This window comes from Aotus nancymaae, unplaced genomic scaffold (genome assembly GCF_030222135.1).
Source record: "Aotus nancymaae isolate 86718 unplaced genomic scaffold, 86718_ANA_hifiasm-v0.15.2.pri h1tg000059l, whole genome shotgun sequence".
In the NCBI taxonomy this organism is placed as follows: Eukaryota; Metazoa; Chordata; class Mammalia; order Primates; family Aotidae; genus Aotus; species Aotus nancymaae.
This window is the reverse complement of record NW_026988473.1, coordinates 62,550,929-62,566,222: the sequence shown is the minus strand read 5'-3', so window position 1 is coordinate 62,566,222 and position 15,294 is coordinate 62,550,929. Positions and strand designations below refer to the sequence as shown.

At 45.2% G+C, this 15,294-nt stretch overlaps 1 protein-coding gene across 1 annotated transcript in view; it reads left to right on the top strand.

Annotated features, from left to right (window-relative positions):
* TENM4 (teneurin transmembrane protein 4) overlaps positions 1–15,294 on the top strand; it is a 1,737,111-nt gene that overhangs the window by 1,634,944 nt on the left and 86,873 nt on the right. Inside the window, 1 exon segment of the mRNA XM_064365345.1 lies at positions 6,496–6,712. Within this exon segment, the coding sequence (XP_064221415.1) occupies positions 6,496–6,712 (217 nt within the window).

Sequence of the window (15,294 nt, the reverse complement as noted above, 5' to 3'; positions counted from 1 at the left end):
TTTATTCTGTTGACCTACTCGTTCACTCTTTTAAACCCTAGAACCCTTCAGAAGTCCTGAGAGGTTGGCAGAGCCGAGTATCCTGGTTTCACAGGAGTAAATTGCATCTCGAGCACAGGAAGGATATGCCCAAGGTCTCATGGCTGGAGAGAGGCAGATACTGGGGAGAGGATGGGTCTTTGGGCGTCTAGATTGGATTTCTTTCTCCCATACACCAGTTTCCATAGTTCTTCAGGTCAGTTGATACCCACCTGCAAGGTAGGCATCAAAGAGGGATCTCAGTGAGAGGATGGCAGGGCCTCCAGCCAGAGCCCATAAATGAAAATGTCAGCAGAAGGCAGCCCTCCATGCAGCAGCAGCATGTGAGCCCCACGGAGCTTCAAGTTCAAGGGTCAGGAGTATGTGAACCACTTTGGAGTGTTTCATTTAGCGCCCCCAGAGGCTGAGCCCCCTTCTTTTTTTCCCCCTTGTCTTTGCCCTCTAATCCCCATCAGGGGCCACTCTTGAGTACAGCATTGCTGTACCCCTAGCCCCCAGGGCCTGCCTGACCTTTTTGACATTTTCTTCTGCCCCTTTTCACTGTCACCGTGTAAAAGGGAGCATGTTTAGAACTTTGAGGAAAAAGGCAATTTCTAGGGGAAAAAAATATTCTTTCCCAGAAGTGTGGGTTTAGGAGGGTTTTACTGAAAATTTGAAGGAAATAGAAGCAAATCCTCTGCTTTCCTGATTTTTTTTCTTCTGTGATAATGAGGGTCTCTGAATGGGAATAGCAAATATACAAAACACAGACAATTTACAAGTCAACCAACTTATGTATAATATATAATTAAGTGAGATATGAAGTATTTGGAAACTATAAACGTTTCCAAGCCACCCAAAAACCAGAGAATTCCCAAAACTGTATATCGATATGTTTCTAGTCTATCCCCAAATTTATATTTCTGTCCCCACAGCAGGCTTTTTTTTTCCTTTTAATGTGAAGCTTCTAAAATTTGTCATCTATGCCTGAGAAAATTAAATGGTGAACCTTTCTCCCTCACTGTAGAAGAGCCATATGCACTGTTTCAGGCCGCCATATGTTACATTCGAAAATATAAAGAGGGTTTTACTCAGAAGCTGGTCTGGTAAGCTGCAGCCTTTGAAAAGAATGCCGTGAGCCCTACTCATTTGTGTATCTCATTTGTATAGGATTGCTTCCATTGGTGGAAGTTTGGTCCACATTTACTACTCAGCAAATATTTGTTAAATAAGTGATTAGGAAGCATCAGCCCAGGAAGGTACAGGCATTAATCACTGTAACCTGTGAAGCCTGGAGTAAGAAATTCCACAGTGCCAGAGCCTCTCATAAGAGCATGGTTTATGTGATATTTCCATTGCAGAGCACCCCAGTCTGCAAATCCCCAGAGGCCTCTCCTACCCTAATTTACAGTGCATTGCTATGGCCATGTCTATCCACTTCAGTTCTCTAAGGCTCAACTGCATCATCCAGCAAGGGCTGACCCGTAATGTGTGTGTAGGGAGGGGCCAGGGTAGGGCCAAAGAACAGGCCTAAGACCGTTACTGGGATATAGTTTAAGGGAGGCGCCTGGACAGAAGCTAATAGTGACTGTCATTTACCAAGTACTTGCTTAGTTCCTAGCTTTGTTGCTAAGTGCCTCACATCCATGATCTTGCCTCATCCTCACAGCATCTCTGTGAAGTAAGTTTCATGATTCATTTTACAGATGGGAGAATTGAGACTTAGAACTCTTGCTGGAACTCTTATTTTCAGCAAAATGGCCGGCTAGGTCATACAGAGACCCTCTGATGACAAGGTACAACTGTTTGTATATAAAATTGAAAAAAGAAAAGGGAGACAAGGGAGCCCTGAATTGCAGAAACAAGATGAAGCTGAGGGCCAGAGCAGTGGACACAGGACCCAAATCTACGGCAGGCCTGGGAGACGCACAGGAGCATCAGCGCCGGGGAGACTCAGAACAGAATACTTTCAGAGTCAGCAGACAGAGCACATCCACAGTGGGAGATTGGAACTGAGGCCCCGCATAATGCTGGGATCCTCAAAGGCTGCAAGTCACTGAGAAGAGGACTAAAAAAATGGTGCCTACTAGACAAGAAGGATGACATGGAGGCATTTTTCTGCCATGGCTTGTCGGGGATGGGGGATGTGCTAAGAGACCAAGCCTATATCTCAAAAGATCTTGAAATCTAAACCACATACTAGAGTAGTCCTAGAATGCCAACCTAAGATATCAACCTGAAAAGCAGTCCCAGATGAGTGGTTCCACTGGGGCGACCAGCAAATGTAATCAGAAAACTGCCCTGGAGGGTTAGTTCAACCATACAAGATTCCCATAGGAAAGACAAGCCTTCCGAGAATTAACAGAATCATGGAACGCACAGGAAATGATTGACCATGAGCTGGAGTCATTAACTACAACATGCAGAAGGATTATCACTCCCAAGAACTTAACAGTCTGAAAAAGACTATAAAATGAATACACTTTTAAATGACCAAAGAGAGAAAATGATGTATAAAAACCACAGAACAAGACAATACCAAGAAAGAAACAGGTGGATTTTGAGAAGTTCCAAATAATCTATCTAGAAATTTTTAGGTATGATAATTTAAATTAATGACCCAAAGAACAAATTAAACAGCAGATCAGACACAAATGATGGAAAAATAAGTGAAGTAGAATAGATATTTAAAGAAATAAATCAGGATAGTACACAGAAAGATGGAAATTAAGAAAGAGGTTGAGAGACATGAAAGCTAGGAGAAGATCCTTTAAGCATTTAGTAGCTAATTCCTGAAGACTGGAGAGAAAAGGAGAAGGGAATATTCAAAGGGCTGATAGCCAAACTTTGCAGAACTAATGAGAGGCATGAATGCAGATTGAGCGGTCCGTGGTGTGGCCAGTCAGTTCCTGTGTGGAGCAGGCATGCATGCTGGGCTCCATGCTTGCAGACAGAGTCTCAGTCTAAAAGTTCCTCTCTGGAAAATTTGTGTCTCATTGTCACAAAACACCCAAGGGAAGTTTTGTGCTTCACACTTGGCTGTAGAGACAGACTGGTTAGTCTAAGGAATCAACCATCCTTCTTTTCCTCCCCTGTTGTGCATATGAAGACACTGAGGTTTAGAGACGTTAAGCAACTTGGACCCAAGTCACACAGTTTGCGTGGGAATTGGGAAGTGGGGTCCAAATCCAGGCAGTTTGCCTGGAGAGAAGGCTCTCTTAAGCACATTGCGTTTGGCCACCGATCACTAGAATAAAAGGCTCCGTCAAGCTCTAGTGTCCTGTGATGTGGATCCTGGATTAGTGGGACAGGCCTGACCTTGGTTAGTCATTTATTCATTCCTCAGACCTCTGTGGAGTACAGTCATTTTTCCTGTCCAGGTCTGGGCCTTGGGATACTGAAATGAATCAGACAACCCCTGATCTCTAGGAACTCATCGTTTAGGTTGCACTGTTTGGGGGTCAGGGGACAGAGAGAAAATCAAAATTACAATATTGGAAAGAGAAGTACTGTGATGGAGTTTGCCCGAGAGGCTGGAGGAGCACAGAAGAGTAATGTTTCACCAAGATTCATAAATTCATGTTCTCTGCTTAAGAAATGGTTTCTAGAAGTCTCTTCAGGGGTTAAAGAATATTATATGCCTCAGAAAGAACTGAGTTCAGATTCTAAGTCAGCTTCTTCACTGACTATGTGACCTTCACCAAGTTACTTTACCACTTCAAGCTTCTGGTTCCTTTTCTCTAAAATGAGAGTGACAACAGTGGCTACTTCATAGAAGATTCGATGACACATTCCTTGTAATGTATTTAGCACAATGCCTGGCACTCAATAAATGTGGCAATTGATCGTCATCATCATCACCAGCAGTTTAATATAGATACTAATAATAACAGCAATCATTCCTGGCTAACCTTCCTCCAGGACTAGAGAGCAGACATCTCTTTTCACAGGAAGCCGTTCTTTCCAGGTGCCACAGAACTGAGTGTTTATAAAAGGGTAAAACACAGGCTTCCAGGGACTGCTTTGGTGGTAAACAAGACCAGGCAAGAGCTAATAAAATTTCAGATTAGCCATGACTTTTCACGGCCCTTCAATTGTGCTAGCTGATTTAATGGTCAACGTCCCTGCTCGCTGGGATTGAATAATGGAGCATGTCTGCAGAGTTATAGATGCGACAGCTGAATCTGTCATGCTAACATCAATAGCAGAATGCAAATAACCCTCAGCTTGGGCTGTAATTATGTGTTTAAGCAATGTCTGACAGGGGCAGCATGAGAATGTGTGATGGAGCCTGCTGACTGCCAGAGAAGACAGGTGCTTTACTAGGCGGTCGTATCTGGGAGCTGGGACAGGAGCCACAAGTTAGGACCCAGATCAATGCTGGAATGAGGGGAGGCATTCCTTCCATATCTCAGAGTGAATCTAGCAGATGAGCAGACAAAGAATGAATGGCTCTTTATGTGGGTGAGCCATGTTCTAGGTTCAGGATCAGGAAGGGAAACTAACTCAGAATTAAGCACCATGTGCCAGATATCATGTGTCAAATACTGTGCTAGATTTGGGAACATAATGCTGTACTTTTTGTGTATATAACCAATACTTGTATGACACTTAACTCTTATGATCTCCCCTTTAAGAGATGTGGGAAACTGAGGCTAGAGAGTTTAAGTAACTTGCCCACAGTCACATCACACACTAGTAAGTTTCAGTGCCAGGATTTGACCCCAAGCAGTCTGTCTCTGGAATCCATACTCTTTATCACTATCTGCCTTCAAGGAGACTACAAGCTTTTGAGTACCATGCAGAAATGAGAGAGAAACAGAATGATTTTTTGTTACTAATTTATTAAGGAAAAAACCAGGTTTTAGGGCAGTCAAGTAGCTCACCTAAGGCCACACCCCTAGCAAGGAGGATCAGGGACGGAGTCTAGCCAATGCACTTGCAATACTTTGGTGGGCAGCTTCTGTATTGCAGACTCCATGGAGAAAACTAGAGAGGTATATATATTACTGTTACTCCCACATTATTGATGAGATGGAGATCAGAGAGACTAAGTACAGGAACTTGTCCGGGATCACTCTTAGGGGCAGTACTGGGTCTTGAGCTTTAGTCTCTGAACCTTATGGTCTTCCTACCACAGCACACTGCTTACCTGAATGGGATGAAGATACAGTTTTCTGGCTTTTATGGGCTGGCATTCGGTCTCAACCCCTGCTTCCTTGGTTAATTCATTCAATTCTCATTCACTTATTTGTAGAACAGATCTGTGTGCTCCCACGGTGGTGGGGAAGTTTGCCAAAGTCACACAGCTGAGACACAGCAGAGCCAGAATTTGAACCCAGGAAGGAATACATGTCATTACACTGTTGTCTACTGACAAAACACACAGACTGTAACCCCGGGCTATTCCTGTCCCCCACTTGGGGCACTATCTGCTGATCTCTTTGTTATCATTTTAAGCTATTCTATTAATATTAGGTGCCTGTAAAAGTGCTTTGATTTAATGAAGCCAAAAATCTGTGATCTGGTGGGCTTTCTTTGTCCTTTGGGAAGATGGTAGCTCTGTAACACAAGTTCCAGTCCTGAAGCAGTCTATCCATGTGTGAGCATTCCCTGCTAATGGCAACGCTGACGGGAATCTGAAACCATCCGGCAAACTCAAAAAGCACAAATATCCCTGCAGCCTCCTCTCACAGAAAGCAGAGCGGGCCTCCAGAGGGCTGAGGACTGTGCTGCAGGCCACACGCTTTCACTGTGGCTGGGAGAGATGCTGAGTATTGCTGTACCTTCACTCCCAAAGTCAGGCAGTCAACTGGGCTTACAGTTTTACTTCCTAAATGTCTCTCAATACCATCTACTTTTCTTAATTGCCACTGTTAATACTGCAGTCTAAGCAACCTTTATTTTTCACCTGTGCAACCTCAGCAACAACCCCTCCCCTGTCTGGCCCCCAGCTTCCACTGAGGCCCCCTTCGCTTTCAGCAGTGCACACCAGATGAAGTCACCCCTTGCTTAGAAGCCGTCAGTGGTTCCTGTTGTCCTGAAGGTGAAATTCAAACTCCCTAACCTGGCCTGCAAGGCCCAGCCTGGAGTGCCCCTGTCAAGCTCAACAGCCTCATCTGGTGCTCTTCAAGTCACCTTCTGGACATCAGCATTTGAATATAGCAGCACAAATGTTCATGTGTTATCTCACTTCTGGGTCTTCATACATACAATTCCTTTTATCTCAATGGAAGGAAAAAATATAGTACAGACACTGTATACTTACTGTCTCTCTCTCCTTGTAGACTAATGGGCTAGGACCACATCTGAGTCACTTGAATCTCTTTGATGCCCAGCAAAGGCCTTGGCTAATATCAGCATTTAATCAAGTTTTTGAATGAGTGAAATATAGAAAAGAAATGAATTAAGGCATTCTGGATAAACATGGCTGATTGAACATAGCAATATAAACCACATGCTCTGTCACCCCTGCAGATGGCCTGGTGGACTGCATGGACCCTGACTGCTGCCTCCAGCCCCTGTGTCATGTCAACCCACTGTGCTTGGGCTCCCCTGACCCTCTGGACATCATCCAGGAGACACAGGTCCCTGTGTCACAGCAGAACCTACACTCCTTCTATGACCGCATCAAGTTCCTGGTGGGCAGAGACAGCACGCACATAATCCCCGGGGAGAACCCCTTTGATGGAGGGTGAGTCTGAGGGCCCCAGCTCCAGCTTTTGGATGAATAGGAGTGGGAGGAAGCCAGGAGGGTGAGCCTCCATGGTTCCTGATGTGATGTCAGGGGAGGCAGAGAAGCAGCCTCAGGTACCTGCATTTATAAAACTACTATCCAAGGAGTTTGGAATTTTTATGAGCAAAGTTTTGTTGCTCCCACTGGGTGACAGATGAAGAGAGTGAGAAACCAAAGGTCCTAAGGGGATCTTGGATCAATATCCACTTTACAGTCAGCTCTTACTGATCCGGTGGTCTCCAGATGAGCTAAAAGACACTGAGCTGCTCACCCTCAAAGTAGACATCCAGAAGACTTTGGCAGGAGGTGGGTATATCTGCTGGCATTCCATGCCACATGCCCATACAATCTTCATGTTTGCAGTTGTGTCATCTGTTGGGACATTTCTTAACTGAGGTCTGTGTCAGGTCCTGTACTAGGATTGCAGAGATGAATAGAACACAGTTCCTGCTTATTGATCACTCCCTGTTCATTAGAAGGACAAAAAAGGACAGTTACAGGGTGATAGGCCAGAACTTTGTCCCCCGGGTACTCTGGAACACACAGGATGTACTCCTAGGTAGGAGGGAGGCCAGGGCTTTAGAACCAAAGAAGAGAAATGGTTAACTAGGCAAGGAAGGGAGAGAGTGTGCCAAGGAGAAGGAAGAACTCATGCAACAAACTAGGGACACGAAATAGCTCTCTAATCTCTACACCTCAGATCAAGGCAGTGAACCAGTACAATGTATCCAAGAGGTGGGATTTATAATCATTTCTTTTGAATGTCTTCCAATGTAGTGATGCCTCGTATGTGCAGAACTTTCTTTAAAAATCAGTATGGTTAATTCAGCAGCCCCTGTGCACCTTGTACGTTCATACTTCTCTGCTAGAGGGCCCCTGTCCTGAGGGAACAATAGGGTAGTGATGGAGGTGGGAATGGTAAGGGACATTTTCAAGCTCTATTTAAAGGGGAAATCAGCAGGAGTTGGTAACTGATTGTGTCTGAGGGATGCCGCAGAGAGGAGTCTCTCGCTTGGATGTCTGGGTAGATAGAGGTACTTCCACCAGGCTGAGGAGCAGAGAGCAGGAGCAGGGTTGGGAGCAAGGTGATGAAGGGACACACCTCAGTAGGCCACACAAGAGTAAATGTCTGTCTGCAGTTAGTAAGTAAATCTGGAGCCCATGCAGAGGTGAGGGCCTAGAGTTCTTGAATTGGGAGCCATCTACCAACAAGCAGTCGAAACCATGAGCACATAAAAGGTTGATCAAGGAGGCCGGGCGTGGTGGCGCACGCCTATAATCCCAGCACTTTGGGAGGCTCAGGTGGGCAGATCGCTTGAGCCCAGGAATTCGAGACCAGCCTAGACAACATGGCAAAACCCCATCTCTACAAAACAAACAAACAAAAATAAGCTGGGTATGGTGGCATGTATCTATTCTCCCAGCTACTCGGGAGGCTGAGGTTGGAGAATCACTTGAGCCCAAAAGGTTGAGACTGCTGTGAGCCTAGACCATGCCGCTGTACTCCAATCTGGGAGACAGAGCAAGAGGCTATCTCAGGGAGAGAAAAAAAAAAGCTTGCTCAAGGAGAATGTGCAATGTGGAAAGAGCAGGGACTGATGAAGAAGCCATGGGGAGCCTCCAGTGAGGTGGCTGCTGTCATCCCCAGAGTGTCATGAGGGAAGCCAAAGAGAAGGCCTCACTGCTAGGACACAATGGAGTGGGATGCAGGCATGCAGATCTGTCAGACTCATGAAAGAGCCCTTGTACTCTCCACTACCCCAGCCCATCCTTGCAAGGAGCCATGACAGATGAGAAAAGTGAAATGGAGGAAGCCCAGCAAGGGCAGCCTAACACAGTGTGTGGCAGCATTCAAACCTCCCCTGTCTAGAGATGAAGCTACTTAATGGTCTGAACCCTCCAACTTACCCCCAGAACACTGAGAAGCTGAGAGGTTAAGTAACTTACCCAAATTCACAAGGCTACTCAAGTGGCAGAGCCAGAGTGAGGAGAAAACCTATACATTTATCTTGGCCAGAAATGCTGCTTCTGTAGGAAGCTTCCTGCTATTTTATTCAGTTGTGTGATTTTGTATGTATGCTTGTAGGCCTTCCCACAGCGTGAGGTTTTTTAATCGACTAGAGATATAAATAATATTCCTACCAAGGAAAATGTTACTTGCTCAGGCATTCTTTATGGGGCACATTATGGGTTCCAGTTAGGGCCATGGCTTGTTGGCTGCCTATGGCCCTAACTGGATTCTGCTTACTGAATGCCTTTGCCATTCCAGCCTGATCAATGCCAGCAGGGACACATCTCCTGTATATCCTCCTGGTCACTTCCTGAGCCTGCTGCTTAAGTGCCATGAGTCACTGTGGGACCTGCACACAGGTCTCAGTATTGTCGCTCCAGCAGGTCTGACTAGCCTCAAGGAGCCAGCCAAGTATGGAGTTTGAGGAGCCTATGCTAGGGGAAATGGACCCCTCAGCAGTAGGAAAGATAGAGGCCTCAGAGAGAGGCCAACTTGGGCTTCAGATCCTGCCTCTGCCACTAGATACATAGCTCTGGACAAGCAGCTAAATACAGTGCATCATGTCTGTCAACATCTCTAAACTGAGTCCTCCAGGGAAACACTGCATCTTACACATTTTAGCACTTAGTAGTTGCTCAAAACATATATATACAAATTGCCTTGAAGAATAAAGAAATGGAAAGACTGAGGGAGGGAGGAATGATGGACATGTTATCTATTTTACTTAATTTTATACTGAGGATTCAGAGTCCAGAGAGGTTAAATTGCCTGCTAAAAATCACATTACAGATTAGTAACAGAAGCAGAAGAAGTCAACTTGCAGATCATTGTTTATATATCTGTCACCTTCAGTTGGTTATATACACTTTAAAAACAGAGACCGTGCATCTCTCCAAACCTGAAATACTTTGGCCAGGGCCAGGAATATAGTATTTGCTCTACAAATGAATAGATAATGGAAGCTGACAAAATGTTACTGTCTCTTAAAAAAAAAAAGTTACTGTAAAAATTCCTTTTACCTAACATTTGCCAGACTCATTCAGAATCATACCAGCTCTTCACTGATCTAGATTAAGAAGAAATAGCTATCAGGAAGGAACCCCAAACAGATTCCTGTGTAAAATATGCCCAAGTGACTAGAAATGTAGAAACGTGAGGCAGCAGATGCTTTTCTCATTAGACTATCTACTTGGTATTCGATTATCTTGATCTGGACCAGTAGGACCATGCTTATTTGCAGAGTTGGAATAAAGGGTAATCAGCTGCCCAGTTTAAGTAGTTGCTTTCTTTCCTCTTATATGAGGGAGTGTGGTATAATAGCAAGTGCCCAGAGTTTCAATCCTGGCTTTACCTCCCAGTAGCTGTGTGTGACCTCAGGGAAATGATGTCACCTTTATGTAGGTGCCTCTAGTTATAAATTGGCAATAATGGTAAACTATTTCATGAAAGCAGTTAAAAGGGTAAAGTAAAATAAAGCACCTGGCCTGGGGCTTGGTACATATTAGGTGATCAGTAAAGGGTGGCTTTTGTAGCAGCAGCATGTCGTAGTGAAAATAGCACAAGCCTTGGAATCTGACAGACCAAGATTAAAAGGCTGTTGCATCCACTTTCTAGTTTTGTAACCTTAGGAAAATTCCTAAATTGTTCACTTATCTGAGCTCCAGCTTGCTCATCTGTAAGATTAGGGTGTTCATGTGAATTGGGAGTGCTATGAGAATTAAATGAGGACAAAAAGCACATAAAGTCTCAACCTAGTACCTGCCACACAAAAACTTGCTTACTAATTACATGGTGTTGATGATGACGTTAATTAAAAAGAGTTTCCAAATCCACTTCCTTAATTGGAAGTAAAACTTGAAGGGAACCTGCCCTCTGGGTTCAGCAACCACCCAGAGAGGAGGCAGGTTTAGATTGTTGAATCATTGTTTGAGGAAGGGAAAAGGCGGCATGCTTGCCAGCCGGCTGTCAGTTAAGATCCTTGTTAGAGAGGAGCCCGGTGGCATTTCTCCAGAGAGTGGAATTTCTGATGGGGAGGCAGACCTGACTTGTTGCCTGTGTATGACACTTAGGCCTGTGCCCAACCAACAAGACCCCATCTTCTGCACCCCATGTGCTGTGCCACTATTTGTGTAGTTTGCAATTTCATTTAACAGCCTCCAGGAAGCAGGCTGCCTCCCAGAACCCAACAGCATTTCTGAGACCAGCACGGAAAGACAGGTCTCAGAGTGGAGCTCCTTCTCTATGCAGATTCCCACCTGGGTCAGGCTCAGGGAGCCTCAAGTATGAGGCACTCTGGGACCTCAGCCGCTGGGACAAGAGGAGGGAGAAGAAGTCAAGGCAAGAGCTTGGAGCCAACTGGCCCACCTTGGGTGTGAAAGCAAGCAAGCCAGTCTCCAGCACCCTGGGCTCTCCCCAAGACTCACTTCCTCAGACGCCTGACCCGATCTCTGGGAGTGATTAAGGACTCCCTCAGGGACCCTGTCGGGTTCATCTGTGTCCCCAGGGCCCAGCACAGTGCTGGGTCCAGAGCAGGTGTTTAATGCAGGTGTAATGAATACAGTAGCACTATCTGACATCCTGCCACTGCTGTCCTCAAACCCACAGAAAGTGACAGAGCTGTGATGGAGAGTGATAGAGATGACCTAAAGTAGGAGGGGACGGAGCAGGCATGGGAACCACTGTCACCATATTAAGTGGTTTGAATACACCTTTCTCTCCTGGCCTAGATGCCTGGGCCCCATCTGCCTAGTGGAACACTTCTCCCTCCCATGGAATCATAGGGGAATACAGTGAAGGGTGCCCACTGTTGGAACTTAGGAGAGGAGGGGCTCTAAGATCTGCAGGATCTCCAATGGACTGTCCATACAAAGAGGCCAGGACACACACTGTGGGGCTTGGGATCAGAGAGCTGGGAAGGGGAGGGCAACATGAGACATCTCCTGGGCAAACACTGGAACCAGAGCTGTTTCTCTTTGTTGGGTGTATCTGTGCTCTTGGGGAGGACTCCTCTGATTGAAAGGGCTGGATGTGGGGCAGACATCCCCTCAGTGAATAGTTACAGGTTGCCAATGCTAGACAGGATAGCAAGGTATAGGAGGAGATTCTGGTGAACCACGCCCAGGTTATTCAAATACTAGTTCACAGTAGGTTTGAGGACACAGTATTGCAACCACCCAGAGAGGATGCAGGTTTAGATTGTTGAATCATTGAGGAGGGGAATTGGTCTGAGAAATCATGTGATACCAAATCTTGCTGGGTTCCTCTAATTACAGTAGGTTATCGGCTCCATCAGGCAATAGATGGATGCGGACAGGGAGCAACGAGACTCAGCTGACAGGAGACAGACCCTGAACCCAAAGAGAAGAGACTCAGGAAGTCAGGGGGACTTGAGCCAAAGGAAGGATGGGTGACCAGAGAATTCACCCCAAAGGAGGTGGAGAATCGTATTCTATAGAGAGGGTCAGAGCCTATGAGGAGGAGAGACTGGGCAGGCTCAGCGAGGGACAGAGCAACGCAAAACACACAAGCTGGCTGAGCGTGGTGGTTCATGCCTGTAATCCCAGCACTTTGGGAGGCCAGGGCAGATGGATTGCTTGAGCTCAGCAGTTCAAGACCAGCCTGGGCAATGTGGCGAAACCCCATCTCTATGAAAAGTACAAAAAATTAGCCAGGTGTGGTGATGCATGTCTATGGTTCTTGCTACTCAGGAAGCTAAGGTGGGAGAACCACTTGAACCCAGGAGGCAGAGGTTGCAGTGAGCAGCGATCGTGCCATTGCACTCCAGCCTGGGTGACAGAGCCAGACCCTGTCTCAAAACACAGACACACATAGACAGGCTTCATTTGGTAAATACTGACCAGCACCTACTCTACACAAGGTGTGGAAGAAGATATCATCTCACTCCATTACTTTGGGGGCTCTTTGTGGGTCCCACGCCTTGTTTGACATTGAACCCAAAGGAATTGGCACAGAGTGAACCACAATGAATGATAGAATAAATCAATGAATCAGCCAGTCCCTGCTGAATTCCTGAAGAGAAGTAGAGACAAAAGTGCTCTGAGAGCTCAAAGGCAAGACCGTCACTCCCACTGCAAGTCTGTCTCCTAAGCCTGCACCATGAGAACTGCCTCTCCTACAGCTTTGCTTCTTCAGCATGTAACACCGGGCGGGCTTATAGTAGGCAATAGTAAATATTTGCTGTGGAAAACAAATGAATGAATGAAGACTTCTGGCAGGATATGGCCTTCAGCCTGAGACAAAAATTTCAGTCAGGAGCGTTGGCCATTAGAGCATCATTTATCAAATTGCAGGTCACAACAACCCGTTAGTGCATCTTGACATCAATTTAGCGGGTCGAAACTATTCTTTTCAAAAAAGTAAATTCAAATGGAGTAGAGTAGAATGAAATGGAAAATAACAGTGCATTGCTGTAAAAAGAATATGCATTTCATGAAACTTATTTCAGTTTTATGTGTACATATGCACATGAACTATTGGGTAAGCTGTATTGATTATTTTGGGTTGCAGTTGGACAGGACTGTAAAAAGCATTCTATACTGCAGAACCAGCGTGAGCAACAGCATAACTTTCCAGGACAATCAGACAGTGGAGAGAATTTTAATGTGGCTGGAGGATAATTATGTGACATTATTTTCCACATCAAAGGTCAGAAGACATGCTCTGACATTTGAAATCAAGATGGGCTTACGAAGTCTGCGGTATATGAGCATGGTGAGCAAAGGGGGCACATGGGAGAAGGAAGAACATAGGGAAATATGAGGCCAGAAAAGTTAGTTGGGGCAGGAACTGAGAAAGATCTGACCCTCATCCGTTCACTAACCAAGTTACAGCATTTTATCTCAATCAGGACCTAAAATTGGTCCTAAATAGGAGTGAAATAACCTTGATTCCACCTAAGTCTAAGAATTCCTTTACACCCGATGTAAAGGCACAAAGCTTCCAGGAATTTTAAAAGCAAGAGTTTTCAAGAGTAAAAAATGATGGAAAAGAGAAATGATCCTATGTGCAATATAACTTTTTATTGGCCCACTACAAATCTAAAGCCATATGCAAGCATGAGTGGCACAGCAGTTTCAGAAGAGCATTTGCTGCCCACCCCACCTCCACCCAAGCCTTACACAGCCCTCAGCAAGCCCTCAAGAGGCCGAGCAGCAGAGATCATCTAATGGACTTCAAATAAACACCAACTTCCTGACAGCTGGCCTCTGAGCCAATTTATTATTGAATTATACTCCTGCATTTTCAGAACAAGCTGAGCTGACAAGGTACCCCATCAATTTAAAAAAAAAAAGGGAAAGAAAGACAATGATAAATTACCTGATGGAAGATGGAAGAAGGTAAAGATCCTGCTTCCTCCAGAGTGTCAGCCATTATATATTATTCATGTTGGTTTTTTAAAAATCCCTCCCCGCATTGAAATGAATGTTTATGATGATAAAGCAACTAGGTGAATTCAATTCAGGATGCAGGCAACGACTTCTCACATCATCCTGATGAGCAGCTAACAACTCCTCCTCTGCCACTTGATCATCCCTTTATTGATTTCAGAAACGAATTAAGATCTCTGTTTGCTTTGTAGCTTGAGCTTGTTCCTAGTTGTCCATCACAGAAAGCATTAGCAGAGGATGCTGTGGTGAAGCAGGAACAATTCTGAGTTAGAGGGAGAGAGCCTGGATTCCTTGGGCAAGTGAGAGCACATGACCTTTCGCTGGTGAGACTCAGCTTCCTCCCCTGTGATGTGGGGTCACTGATTCCCACTCTGCCAGGTTGTTTGGAAGATTAAATGAGACAAAATACCCAGAAGCCCAATGGCTGGCTCATAGCATGCATTCAGTACTAGCACCTAACATTTACCAAGGATATTCTATTTGAAATGTTTTATAAGTAGTAACAGCTTTAAATCTCCTGCAGACCATATGATATAGGGACTTTATCACCCTTGTTTCATAGCAGTGAAAAGTGAGCTACTGAAAAGTTGAGTAATCTGGGCTACAGTCATAGGGCTTGTAGTAGCAGAGCCAATATTGGAAGCCAAGCCTAGTTGGCCCTAGAGCCCGTGTACTGAGCCTCTCTTCTCCCCGCTGAGTCCTTTATGTGCCCAGCTCAGCATCTTCAGTTCAGAAATCCATACGGTGTGTTGCCACTACAACCCTACCCACCCCATCTGGCCTTCACTTTCCCTCAAATACTCTAATACATCCTAAAAATCCCATGTGCATTAAGGCTTTGTGCTGAAGAGCACTGACCTCAGAGGGTGGAATTTCAGCCTCATTGTTTGCTAGCTGTGTGACCTTAGACAAATCTCTTAATCTTTCTGTGCCTCACTTCCCTCCTCTACACTATGAAAATAATAATCCATATCTCATGGGGATTTTGTGAGTATGAAATTAGCACACGTAAAACACTTAGGTGTCAGGGCAGTAAGCATTCATTGATGTTTGTGGCCACTGTCACTAAATAGCAGTAATGTTAATATTAGCATTAGCTAAAGCATTAATATACCTACAGG